Source organism: Clarias gariepinus, chromosome 20 (genome assembly GCF_024256425.1).
Source record: "Clarias gariepinus isolate MV-2021 ecotype Netherlands chromosome 20, CGAR_prim_01v2, whole genome shotgun sequence".
Lineage (NCBI taxonomy): Eukaryota > Metazoa > Chordata > Actinopteri > Siluriformes > Clariidae > Clarias > Clarias gariepinus.
The window spans coordinates 17,243,710-17,257,825 of NC_071119.1; the positions used below are offsets into that span (position 1 = coordinate 17,243,710).

The window sequence follows — 14,116 nt, forward strand, 5'->3', positions numbered from 1 at the left end:
AATATAAAGAATATTGAGTTGGAATGAGTAATGCTTGTAGTTTTTGAAACTAATCAGTGTAATTACCAAATATTTTTATTAAAATGTATTAAAAATATTGAGTGCATGTTAAAAATATATTTCAGTTAGTCAAATGCTAATTTCTACTAGTGAAGTAAGCTTCAATTATAGTGTAAATTTAGGACAAAATAAATAGTTGTTTTTTTTGGCATTTATTTTGATTTGTCTAACTCAGTCTTGCATATGATTTTTAAAGATTTTATTAAGGTAACATAACCTTTTTATTATTGTGAAAGGCCACAGAATAATTTTGTTTGAATGTAAAGCTCTATCTGTATTTGTTTGATTTTATGCATTGTTTTGCTGACACATAAAGGACCTTATGTTTTACATTCTTCTGATCTGGCACTCCAGGAGCTTTAAGTTGCCTAATGTAAAATTCATGCAAAATACTATTTTCCCATCACTTACAAGGCTAAAACCCCTGCAATTTACCACACTTTACACATCATTACTATTAAAACAATCTTTATTATTAACATTGTGTGTGCCTTATTGGTAAAATATAATAATAATAATAATAATAATAGTACCCTACTCATATCAAACATTGATTTTTAATTACATTATTTGATTAATATTAACCTATAACACCTATAAAATGTATACCCATGTTACATATTTATTCATGTATAAAACAAAGACTGAAGCCTTTTCCTTCATGGTTTTATAAATTTGTTATAGATTGTCTGAGGCAAACATGCCTTTGTAAAACACAAAGTGCATTTGCCTTTAAAATAAACAGAGCCATCATTTTGCAATGCATCAAGTGAACAGCCTAAAGTTTAAAAAGGTCAGAGTGGATTTTCTGGTTTATGTTGAGCAAGGTAAGAAATCTCTCTAAACTGTGCCTTTATTTGGCCTAAAAACTTACAATACAGATTTGAGGTAAACAGTAAAAGCCTGAGCCTGTGTCTGCTACATTGCTTTGTTAGTTGGATGTTTTCATTTCCTTTCATCTAGTTATCTTTTTTTTTTTTTTTAGTAGATCATCTAGAAATTTCCAGTTGAGCAGAAAATTAAGAATTCACAGAGGCTCGAGCATTTTAATATAAATTTTAACATAAATTTTGGAAAATAAAATTATACTGTTTAGTTATTTGCAATGTACTATGAATAAGGGTTGTGCCCTTGTGGCTTTGCATCACAGCTATGCTGATAATCAGTATAACAGCACTCCCTCCAGTGTGATATTGCTTAATTACCATATACATTTTCTCTTTACATGCTTCCTCTGGGCAACAAAATTTATAAGCATGGTATTAGTTTACACTGTTATGCTGATGACACAGTTATATATCTCGGCAAAGCGAGGTGAGAAAAGCCAGCTTATTAAAGTTAAGGAATGTGTGAATGACATAAGAGACTAAATGTTAATTAACTTCCTTCTACTTAATCCTGACAAAACAGAATTTCTGGTACTAGGACCATATGCAGCTAGAAGTAAGCTTTCTGATCACACATTTAGTCCTTTCTGTTTTATCACGTACAACAGTAAAAGACCTGTATGTGGGTATAGATTCCACTCTTTTATTAGAAGCTCATGTAGATAATATTACAAGGATAGCATGCTATAATCTCAGAAATATTGCCAAGATAATTAGTATATTGACAGTAAACGATGCAGAAAAAATAGTTCATGTTTTCATCACCTCTAACTACAGCAATTCATGGACATAACGTATTATGGACTCATGGACATAACGTATTATGGTGCTGGTGTTTAAATGCTGTCTTCCCCACTCTCATTGATTACTTAGGTTTATTGATGGTCTCCCCTCTGGACCTGTCTGCCTCTTCCTGGTGCCCCACGTCTGGTTGGAGATCTCGTCGCATGGAGGGCACATGTGGTATACTTGAATGCGTGTAGTGACTGGGGATGGTTCCACTTTTCCATGATGCTAGTCCTGCTCTCAACTGATGCAGACAGCTGTTCTCTGAGAACTTGTGACTTTAGTCTCTGAATAGCTCAGGACTGGAATTGCCTACAGTCTACCTGAGCTTCCAATAACGAACTGGACTTCATATTAACCTAAAGACATCATCTGTTATATTGAACTTCCAGCTGCCTAATGGACAGTATGACTGCAAAACAATTCCTGCTATCAATTTTACACAAATGAGGATGGATTCCCTCTAATTTTTTTTACATTTTCTCACATTTCCTGCACTTTCCATAATTCTGATCAGAACTCTGGTATTAGTATATGGTACTACTAGTACACCGATATTAGTAGACCGATATTAGAAAAATAAAGTAAAATATACTTCTTTTTTTGGTGAGGGTCATTAAATCAGACAATGTTTGTCCAGTGTCAGATTTTTGTTCTTGCCTCATTTGGTTTGACACAGGATGTTGTCATCCTATGATATTGTGTTTACCACAGCTGAAAAGATTTGCTGTAGCCTTTCTGTCAGGTCTAACTAGTCTGGCTTAGATCCTCTAACCTTTCTCTTCAACAATGTTTTTTTTTTCAACATATTTTGTAAACAATCATATCATCATTTTACATTTTACACTATGTTTGTATGTCTTGTGCTGTTTGCACATGAATTAGTTTAGTTGTTTTTACCAATACAGGTACAACCTGCAAAAGCAAATAAGACTCAAGGATCTTAGAGTAGGTTAAATGCAAAACCTATGCAAAAAAGGACAAAACCTTGGATTAAAGGTATGTTTTACAATGTTACAACCACTGAAACAAGCATTAAATTGGATATGTTTTAATGGTAAAAAAAAAAAAAAATACTACTACTACTACCACTAGTACTACTACTACTGCTAATGTTTTCTTTAAAGAGCAATCTACACCCAAGATCATTTCACAATTATTCCTACTCTTTTGAAAAATGAAAATAAACTATCACATTACCTTTTGCTAATAGATATTGTGAATATTGTGCTATAATAAATTAATATTGTCCTGTCTATGAGTAAGTTAAAGAACCAATTTTCCTTTAAAACTCCCATTACTGATCCTGTGTCCCACTGACCAAAGTAAGTACTAGGTGATTCATTACATCAGTTTGGAGTTTTGTCTTTTGTTCAGCATATGTGTACTACAGTTTATTTTGTTAAATGTCATACAATAGAATAGAAAATTATGAATAAATAAAACCTAAACTGAAGCTTCTTGTTTTATGTTTTTTTTTACTCAAAATGGTCATGTGAAGCAAATGCCACTGCATTTGTAAACGCAAAGTGCATTTGCCTTTTAAATAACCTATATAATCATTTAGCACAAAACACCAAGTGGACAGCTGAGAGTTTAAATAGTCAGAGAGTTAACTTTTTGCTTTATGTCAAGCAAGGTAAGTAAGAAATTTCTTTCTACTGTGCCATAATACAGTGGTTTTGGTATGAGGTACTTCATATAATTTGATGTGCACAGTAAAAGATTGAGTCTTGAGTAGTCAATGCTATATTGCTTCCTCATTGATTTATTTTTCTGTCCCTTTTGAGTGTTGTAAATTATCTAAAGTTGTTCTTTTTTTTCTTTTAAAAAAGAAAATGAAGAATTCTCAGAGGCTCAAGTTTCATTTTTTAGGTAAAGTCAGATTTTTTGAATGTTGGAAATTGTCATAAATTAAAAGAATAAAAAAATATGTTTGATTAGATTACAAAAAAACTATTACAGTCCCTTCCTATTACTGTATATCTCTCCATAAGCAGGCAATAACCAAATTCATATTTTGGCACAGGGATATGCATTTTTTCATCACATTGGATACTGACCCATCAGAAAGGTATGAATATACTGTACCAGAATATAACACACACACACACACACACACACACACACACATTAAAAGTTGGACATTTTTTCTCAGTTAAAAGTGAGAAACCATGTCAACTGTTTTTCCTGTTAAAGCATGTGTTTAGTCAACACTCCAGTGGATTTGATCATAAAATTAACTGCACAAACTTGTGGAGTTCATTTCAGCTTTAGTGCAAACTACAGTACTGTATCAGTAAAGTAAAAAGACAATACACTAAATACAAAAGAAAAACTCTAAAATGCATACAATTATTTCAAAGATGTTACCTTTCACTGAAGTTGTTTTCAAAAAGATACTTTTGGTTATCGGAACATTGTGGCATTATTAGCTTGGACACTTGCTGCTGCTTTAAAGTTACTGATTGATTAAATGATGTTGAATCAATGTTGACTAGATTATGTTAAAGGACTAACTCTTTATTGTAAATCTGACTTCAAAACCACATTTAATAATAATTTCCTCCTCTCTCTGCTAAAATACATTCTTAAAATTCTCTATACTGCTGATTGTATTGGTTGTTTTTTAATTACCTTCAACAAGTAAACTGATGGCTTGAGTGGTAAGCAAACCTCCTTTTGTCTTATTGTTATCAGTGATGAGAGCTATCTATTAGTTTAGTGAATGCTAGTGAATGCACATACACTCACTGGCCACTTCTTAAGACCCTCCCCCCCCCCGCCCAATTCTTATACAATAAGGTTCAACATTATGCATACTGTATTATCGACATTAGCATTATGCAGGTTACTGCAGATTTTTCGGCTCTATGGGACTGAGATCTGGACACTGTGGAGATCAGTAGAGTACAGTGAATGAATTGTTATCTTCAAGAAACCAGTTTGAAATGATTTTAGATTTCTGACATTGCACATTATCTTGTGGTTATAAAGGGATGGACATGGTCCAAATGCTCTTGCATTTAAATAATGCTCTACTAGATTGAGACTCAGTACACTAAACCATGTTTTTAAACTCTTTTATTGTCCAATTTTGGTAAGCCCATGAGAATTGTATACTAAGTTTTCTGTTTTTAGCTGACAGGATTGGAAATCGGAATAGTCTTTTTTTGCTGTTTGATGTGTTGTGAATTCAGAGATCCTGTTTGGCATACAGTCTTATGCAAAAGTTTGGGCACCCCCTGATAAATAACAAATTTTGGTGATTTTTTTAATTGAAAAGATGTTAACACACTCTCTCTTGAAAATGGAAAAAATGGACAATATTTTTAGCAAACAATGTTGCATAATTACTTATGCCATAAATTAAACAAAAATAAAAATTTTAAAACATTATTATGCAATTGTGCAAATGTTTGGGCACCCTACACAATCAGTACTTGGTAATATGTCCTCTGGCAGATATCACAGCTTGCAAACACTTATTTATACCCAGTTAAAGGTCTTGCAATTCTTGTACTTGTGATTTTCTCCCATTCTTCCTTGCAAAAGGATCTAGTTTTGTAATGCTTTCAAAATGCTGCTCCTTTTTTTCTCCAAACATGCCTTTACTGATTGTGGCCAAGGAGTTCTATTTTAACTTAATCAGTCCACAACACTTGTTCGAAAAACAGATCAGGTTTCTGTAGATGTTCTGTTGCATACTTCTGACGTTGGATTTTATGATGGGGGCGCAGGTAAGGTTTACTTCTGCTGACTCTTCCATAAAGGTCATAAAGAAACGGTGCACCACTACTCCTGAGTCTGCTAAATCGTCCTGCCTGGGGGTTTTGATTTGTCTATTACCTCATTTTCACTACACTGGAGCTGGTGCCAGGTGCCGGTTCTGGTGCTTGGCCGGTGCTGGACTGGGAAACACTGAGAACCGGCTCGCATATACACTAGACAGGAGCTCAGTGTGAGCTGCATGATAATACATCACAGGCCACGCCCACTAAACAGAATTGGCCGAAGTCAGTTTACCGATCATTCTCCAAACTAGTAAAAAAATGTATTTCAGTATCCAAAGGCAGCTTATTCGACGTGTTATAACCGCTGAAAGTCTTTCTTTCTTCGTGCGAAGCCTGCGACTATTAGTTCTTCTCTTATTTCCTCATACACCTTTTTTTTCTTAAAGCACTTTCCAATTTCTGCTAAATCTCGGCGGATGTCCAAACTGCTAAAAGCGCTTTTGTTTCGTCCGCGCTCCACATTAACGGACTTTGGGTCTCCCGACATTTTTTTTACGCTCCCCATAACTCACTGCTCGTAATGTCACGGGTTTTCGCAACTAGACCAGCAGAGTTTAGGGGCCGGTTCGGTGCTCATTTTAGGGCACCTTGTGAAACACTACAAAATATTTTTTTGTCTGTTTGTGAACAAAAAAACTACTGAATTAATTTTAATGGGGTTTTCACAGGTGTATTTGTTCACGTTTGAGGTAACATATAGCCTTTGTTTCATTGCAATCAGTCCACAGAAAAAGAAGATATGTTCAATTGAAACCCACTTAATAAAGGCAATATCACAACTTTATTCCACGCAGTTAACGGTAACACGTCCGTTTTGTAATTTTTTTGTTTATTACAAAATTAAACATGGCATTTTTAAAATATGCTTATGGGTGTGCAATTAAATTCCATGCAAATAAAGTCATGAGCACAGCTAGATTAATAATGTGAAGTCTATATATACTATATAAAATACAAATACTACCAATAATATAAAGGTGGTAGATATTTATTTTTCTGTTTTCTTAGAAAGAAACAACAGATTTTTTTTCCACGAATAACAAAATAAAGTTAAGGCATGACGATGTAATTATATAAAAAGTATTTAGCTCCTGGAAGATAATTAAAAATCAATGGCTACAAATGTTCACAATTCTTAAGTTTAGTTTAGTTTTTTTTTCCATTCCCTTTTTTGCTTTCCATGTCCATGTCTTTCTTTTATATATACTGTATATATTGATGTGCCCACTACTTACGTTATACTACTGAAATTTAATTTCAGACTCATAATTTTTTTTTTTTAAATGTACAATGTCATCTGTTGAATTTTGGAATAAACTAAAATTCTTATGTGTTACCGTAAAGTGCGTAAAATGAAAGTGTGATTTTGCATTAATTAAGTAGATTTCAACTGCACACTCGTAAGCATTTATTAAAAATTGTGCAGAATCATCTCTTGAATTTTGAGATGAATTAATTATTTTTCTCTAGGTCGATTCATACCTGGTGCTAAATACTGTATACACTGTATATATCTCTAGCCCTGGGTGTGGCTAAAGAAATTTACCTCAGATGTGATAAACTAGAGTTATGTTTTCCCTTAATAATAAAACCTTCATTTAAAAACTGCGTAATGTATTTACTTGTATTATCTTTGACTAATATTTGAATTAGTTTAATGTTCTAAAACATATATTCTTCTCTTTTCTTCTTCAGTTGATTTGGCCTTAGGAGGAATAGCAACACAATCTTCCTTATTTCAGGGAACCTCTTATCCTGCTAATTTGGCCATTGATGGTAACACAGCTTCTTCTGTTGGTTCTGGCTCATGTGCACACACAAGTCCACAATATGACGCATGGTGGAGGGTGGATTTGTTGGCAGAGTATCTTATTGGAACTGTAGTCATCACAAACAGAGGTGACTGCTGTTCAGAGCGGATAAATGGTGCAGAGATTCACATTGGCAACTCCCTCAACAACAGTGGCAACAATAACCCCAGGTTAATCATCAATAAATTAAAAAAGAAACAAATGAATAACCAGTTCCAGTCACAAGTTTGGAGACAATTTCTTATTCTATGTTTTTTTTTTTATTATTAGTGATTTATTTTCTAAATTCTACAATAATACTGGCAATTTCATAACTGTGGAATAACACATATATCATTGAGTAATTAAGTAAGAGCGACAACAGTCAGTTGACATTTAAGACATGAAAGTCAGCTGTTCTGGAACAGTTATTGCTAGAACAGAATAGTCAAGTGAATTTGAAAACAAGATCAAACACCATGATGAAACTAGATCCATCAGAGTTAATTTTTAAGTCACCAACCTCAAAAATCACTAATTAACAGCACCTCAGATTAGAAGCAGCAGCCACATCTCATGTGGTGGTCATATAATCAATTTGTGTTTAGGAAAATAGTAAAGCATTATACTTCCAAGATTAATCACATTTTAATGTGCTAATTTTACTCTCCTCCGGATATATATAAAAATGGGAACTTTTTTACAATCCAATAAAACTAGAAGTGATATTTATCCAGTTAAAAGAAATTGCATGACACGGACCATAAAGGATTTACTAAAGGGGTAACTCAAGAAGGTTAACTTCAACAAATGCACGGCAAGGGAGAAATCAAACAAAAAACTATTTATAATAAACATAATTAGCTACCTCGAATCAGGTGAGCGCTCCAATCAACTGACCGAGGTGCACATTGGGAAATGGAGTTCAACTTAACAAAAAGTCGAACTTGGTTCCACAGCCCAAAAAAATAAATACATAAAAATAATTAATACTAAGTAAATATTAAGTAAACGTAAACCTAATTAACCTGCACTTTACCTTTTAAAAAAAGTACAAATAAATCCTGACAGTAATAGTGTTCCCGTTTATGCATGCAGTTACTGTGTGTGTGTGTGTGTGTGTGTGTGTGTGTGTGTCTGTCAAGGTAAAGTTAGAAGGAGACTCTTACTTTCAGCCCCTCCCGTCTTCCCCTTCTCATCTTACACAGTAAACCTTTCTCCTCTCTTATTTGAATTTCACACATACACACACATTAACAGAAAGACTGTTTTGTCATACAAATGAGCAAGGAACATTGCTAATGACACTCGTGTGAGCGCATACTAATGGAATCACTGCTGTAAAGTAAAACAAATAAACATCTGAACCTGCACTTTACCTTTGAAAAGAATTGTGACAGAGCAGTGTTTCTGTGTTATAAGAAACAGTACATGCACACTGTACACACTTGTATACTCGTAAACCAAGACTTGCTAGATATTTCTAAATGAACTTCTCGTCTGCGGCAGAGGTAGGTTTTGGTCTCGCCCTCCTGGGATGGCCTTCATGAGAGCCAGTTTCATTATGGTGCTTGACGGATTTTGCAAATGCACTTGACAATACTGTTCTTGCAAGAACTATTACAGAAAGGCTGACCTCTGTGTCTTAAAATAACAACTAACTGTTGTTTTTGTTGTTGTTACATAATCACCTACTGTAATTCCATATATGTTATTTTATAGTTTTGAAATCCCCAGTATTGTTGTAGAATGTAAAAAATAAATCACTAAACAAAAACAAAGAAATTTGCAAGTGACCCCAAACTTTTGAACAGTAGTATATATATATATATATGAAAGACATGAAAATTAAAAATATATATATTACAAATCTATGATTAAAAAAAAGCTATACATATGTTAAGCATGAATGGTTTTAAAGTCTTTTTAAAACTTTATACAGTAACATTTTTCTGCACACAGTTGTCTCTTTTTCATCTCTCTCTCTTTCTCTTTTTCTTAAACCAGATGTGTTGTCATCCCTAGCATTCCCGCTGGCGCCTCTGCAAGCTACACGTGCAATATGATGGGTCGTTATGTGAACATTATCATTCCCAATATTTACCAGGCCCTTACACTTTGTGAGGTGCAAGTTTATGAAGGTTACATATTCATATTCAGTTTACATTTTCATTTATATTTAATGTCAAAATAAGTTTTACTACAGTTGTTAAATATCAATAATGTTGACTTTTTGTAGGACCTACTATTAAGTGGGCATTTTTGGGATTAAAGATTAATAGCAGTGAGGATCTCAGCAACCCTGCCATGAAAAACAACATTCTGAAAATGGTCTGTGGTAGTCTGTTTGTTCACATACCTTGTAGCTACATTCACTGACCTTTACTGATTATTGTAGTTCCTTTGCTGCAATTATTGTGTAACACATAATAGTACTTTTTCTCCATAGATAAAATCTGCCAATATGCATTCATCGATATTTCAGATTCGCTGGAAAATTGAACCAGAACTGAAACCTATAACTTAATACTGGTAAGAAAAATTTGAAAAATATTCCTACTATTACTCCTACTCGTACTTCTACTCGTAGTTCTATGAGAATTAATCCTACAGTATTACTTGAATAAGATTGGGTCAGGTATTAGAGGTATAATAGAACTCATCACTCTCTGAACTGGCTATTCAAGTTTCATGAAAACAGCTTAATGGGATTTAAATTATTTCTTATTCATCAATGGCAATCCTATTTGTTCAGTGATAAGACTATCATAATTATCCATTTACAGATTAGCTTATATATTCTGCCCAGCCACTACCCCACGCCTAAAAAAAAAAAACAAAAAAAAAAACAACCATTGGATTTAACTAAGCAAATATTTCAGAGCTTTAATTAACTAATAAACAAAGTGATAAATATGCATAGCTGGCAACATTTAGCTTATCATTTTTAAATAATCATATTGGAAGATGTCATAGTCATGGAATTTTTTTTTACTGTGTTTCAGGTCAAAATTATTGCCCTGCGACAAGCAAGGACAAAAAATAGAAAGATTGCTGAATGGTGGCCATGTCATAGTAATAGGTACAAGACAGGCAGTATTATGATCTGGAATCAAAAAAGTTAGTCAGGTCTAGGCTCACCAATGTAACATGGCAGTAAAATTAAGTCTAAACCAGAAAGAAATTGCTGGCTTCCAGCCAATATTATATTTTCAGAATTTTTGGGTAGAGGCAATGCAAGTACAACATTTCAACTTGATCACACTTGAGGCTCCTGAGAAACAGCTAATTGACCAATTTATATATCCAAGTTCTGCACATGAGTTCAGAATCTTGACCATTTAAAGTTTGCTTTGTGGCCATTTGCACTGACAAACAAAAAAGTTTTAAAATAAAATATGGTATGGGCTGATTAGAATAGATTAACCTGTGGCAGTCAGTGTGCAATAGAAAATTTAGCAAATGAGTATAAATCTATGTGAGTGGATCCAAAAGACCTGAATTTGGCTTTAGTGCACATGATCATTGCGAAATGCACTCATGTAAAACCTTACACTATTTGTTGTGAGGCCAAAAAAACAACAACAAAACAATATAAATACTGTAGCAAAAAGCAGCTTAAATATTCATATGTACTTCGGGCCACAATCATGGTCTTGGTCTTATTTAAAAGGTTATATAATTAATGTGTGTGTGTATATATATATATATATATATATATATATATATATATATATATATATATATATATAATTTTTACAGTTCTGTTTTTAAAACAATTACTGTGGATGTTTTCAGAAGATCTTCATTGTTGGCTAGGGGACAAAGCATTGATAAGTAATACTCTGGGGGAATTAACAACACATTTCTGAGCACAGCTCATGTTTGTTTTTATTGATATAAAAGTAATTAGAAACTCTATATATCTATCCATCTATATACACTACCGTTCAAAAGTTTGGGGTCACTTTCTAACTCCATGATTGTTTTTGATTTTTATTTCTTTCTACATTGTAAAGGAATGCTGAAGGCGCCCAAAAATGCATTAATCTCCTTTGAACAGTTAATGGTGAGATGTGTCTGTAAATTATTCTCTGTAAAGACTTCATAACGCCTCTAATCTAAGGTGCTGTTAATTGGTCATTTTTCAGGATGATAACTCTAAATGGACTTCTCGTCTGCGGCAGAGGTAGGTTTTGGTCTCGCTCTCCTGGGATGGCCTTAATGAGAGCCAGTTTTAATATGGTGCTTTTACGTAATTACCTAATTCCATATGTGTTATTTTATAGTTTTGAAATCCCTAATATTGTTGTAAAATGTAGGAAAACAAAAATAAAGAAATTTGCAAGTGACCCCAAACTTTTGAACCGTATATAGAGTGTATAGTATGAATATATTTACATATGGACTATGGACTTATGGACTTTACCCTTGTTTCTTCTAGTGTTCCATCTTAGTCATTTCATGTACTGCTACTTTCTGCCTACAGCTCCATCTTTCTCCAGTCTTTACTCTTAAACACAATGAATATCTCCAGTCCTCCCACAGCCTCTACAGGAGGTTCTTTTGGCCCCACCTGTGTTCTTCACCAAGGCCTTATCATTCTCTTGCACAGCTTATGCACTATAATTGCCTCTTTACAATAAATATAGAAAAAACTTGGTATTGTGTATGTTATGCAGTGGAAGCAGTGGAAATGATGACAAAAGCTTTCTTTAAGTAGAAAATTAATAAAAACATGGTATCTCTAGTGTTAGGCAACAACAACATTAAAGCTCATGACAGTGTATAGACACTTATAGAAGGAAAACAAAATGTACCATATGAAGAAAAATAAATGAATATTGTTAATATGTGTTTGATTGATACATATTGCTTGTTGATAGACTGTTGGTTCAATAAATATTGTTTATTTATATCCAATTTTGCCCTGGATTGGTCTGTTTATTCACTGGATGGATGAAATAAACTGTTTAATAGGAAGCAGGATTGTAGTGGGATCACTGCCCTGTCAGGTGTGTTTCTGTAAATGATGGAACAGATAGGAGGGCCTCTTAGCCGAATTTTGCCTAGGGCCCCAGGAATGTTTAGTCCAGCTCTGATTGTGGTACTGTAACATGAATGAACTTAGATTCATTCATTTGAATGAGCAAATAAGGAGCTTTGTGTAGCCTCATGGAAAATTATTGCAAAGTACACTTTTCTTAATTTTGGCCTGCTTTAAAAAAAGAAAGAAAAAAAAAACATCTAGTATTTGGTTATAGGACACTCCACACAGTAATACATCCATTGAAACTCCTTTATTTATATGTTGTAAGGAAAGTCATAAAGCATATTGTATGCAAGTGCAGTTTATTTCATTAATAATTATCATAAACCACAAACAAAACAGGAGCAGAAACTTGTCTATGAACCATACCAAAGAGCTTTTGATCATTTTTTGTTATTAATGTTTTGTACTATTACTGATACTAGCCCCCAACCAGAAGGAAGGAATGCTGGGTGATTATTCACACACATTAGATTTTGGTTATGTAGAAAACATTTGTAAAACAGTTTTCATGAATGAGACATAAATTGCTTTATGTATCAGTTGTCATTATGGATAAAATCTATTTTCTGTATGTGTGAACCTAAATGGAAGATTTTTGTTTTATGTTTTTTGTTTTGAACTTTGCCACAGACTATCACCTGAGGCAAGCTCTTTTGCATTTGTAAAATATCTATTTGTCTTTAAAATGAACTGCATTATCATTTAGTAAAACAACAAGTGCACAGCTCAAAGTGTAAAGGGGTCAAAGATTTGACTGTATTTTTTGTGTGGCGGGAGGTAAAAAATGTCTTTAAACTGTAACTTTTTCTTCTTTGATTTTAAATATACTATCATAACATTAACACCATGAGAAATGCCACAAGTCCTGCTGATAATAGCCCATGGAGGAGGGTGGATTTGTTGGGACGCAGTTCATTATATTTGCAATGTTATCATGACTTACATACCCAAGTGGTGTCCAGAACGGTGCTGAGATTCACATAGATTACCCTAGAAGCCTTGCTACCCACTCACTGACTTTTGGTGCTTTTGGTAGGCGAGTGATCGTGACATATTCTTTTTGGAGATGAGTTAATGACTGCTTACAGTGTGTGAGTTGTTTTTTCAACAGAGAGAGACAACTTTTGATGCAGTCAAAAGGTTCTATAGTAATTTTGCATGAAATCTGCCATGCTTGAAGTGCCTGGAGTGCCTGCTTTGACTTGCTTTTGTATATACATTCACCAGCCACTTTATTAAGAACACCTGATAACACTGATTAAAACACCATTTGCTCTTAAAACAACTTAATTTCTTTGTACAATGTATATTTCTTTGATATTTTAAACCATTTTGACAAGATTGCAGTTATCATACTAAAGAAAACAGTCCCCAAACTATTTTATCCCCAGCAGCAGCCTGGACTGCTGACACAAGGTAAGTTGAATTTTATGCTGACAATTTCTAACCTTATTATCTAGATTTTTTACAATATAAATCAAGCTTAATCAGATCAGGGAAAGATTTGTTTCTCTTCTAGTTTCACTGCGTCTGTGCCCACTGTACAGATGTTACTCAACCAGTTTTTACCGCCATGTCTCCCGCTGCGACAGCATTAGGGTTGTACATTTGCTGGCTTTACCACTAAGTGCTGCTATATATCTATAGACGCTTTATAACTGAGACTGAGGTCTCAGGCCTTAGTTCATTTCTTATTCTTTCCTTAAGAGCTGCATGTAGTCGCAGATAAAATCAAGTGAAACATTG

At 33.8% G+C, this 14,116-nt stretch overlaps 1 protein-coding gene across 1 annotated transcript in view; it reads left to right on the top strand.

Annotated features, from left to right (window-relative positions):
- LOC128508424 (fucolectin-like) overlaps positions 1–10,383 on the top strand; it is a 46,538-nt gene extending 36,155 nt beyond the window's left edge. The window contains exons 2-7 of the mRNA XM_053479766.1: positions 3,763–3,807; positions 7,223–7,508; positions 9,325–9,458; positions 9,557–9,648; positions 9,767–9,849; positions 10,323–10,383. Of these exons, the coding sequence (XP_053335741.1) occupies positions 3,763–3,807; positions 7,223–7,508; positions 9,325–9,458; positions 9,557–9,648; positions 9,767–9,844 (635 nt within the window). The 3' untranslated portion in view covers positions 9,845–9,849; positions 10,323–10,383. The remainder of the gene's footprint in view (positions 1–3,762; positions 3,808–7,222; positions 7,509–9,324; positions 9,459–9,556; positions 9,649–9,766; positions 9,850–10,322) is intronic.
- The last annotated feature ends 3,733 nt before the right edge of the window (positions 10,384–14,116 follow it).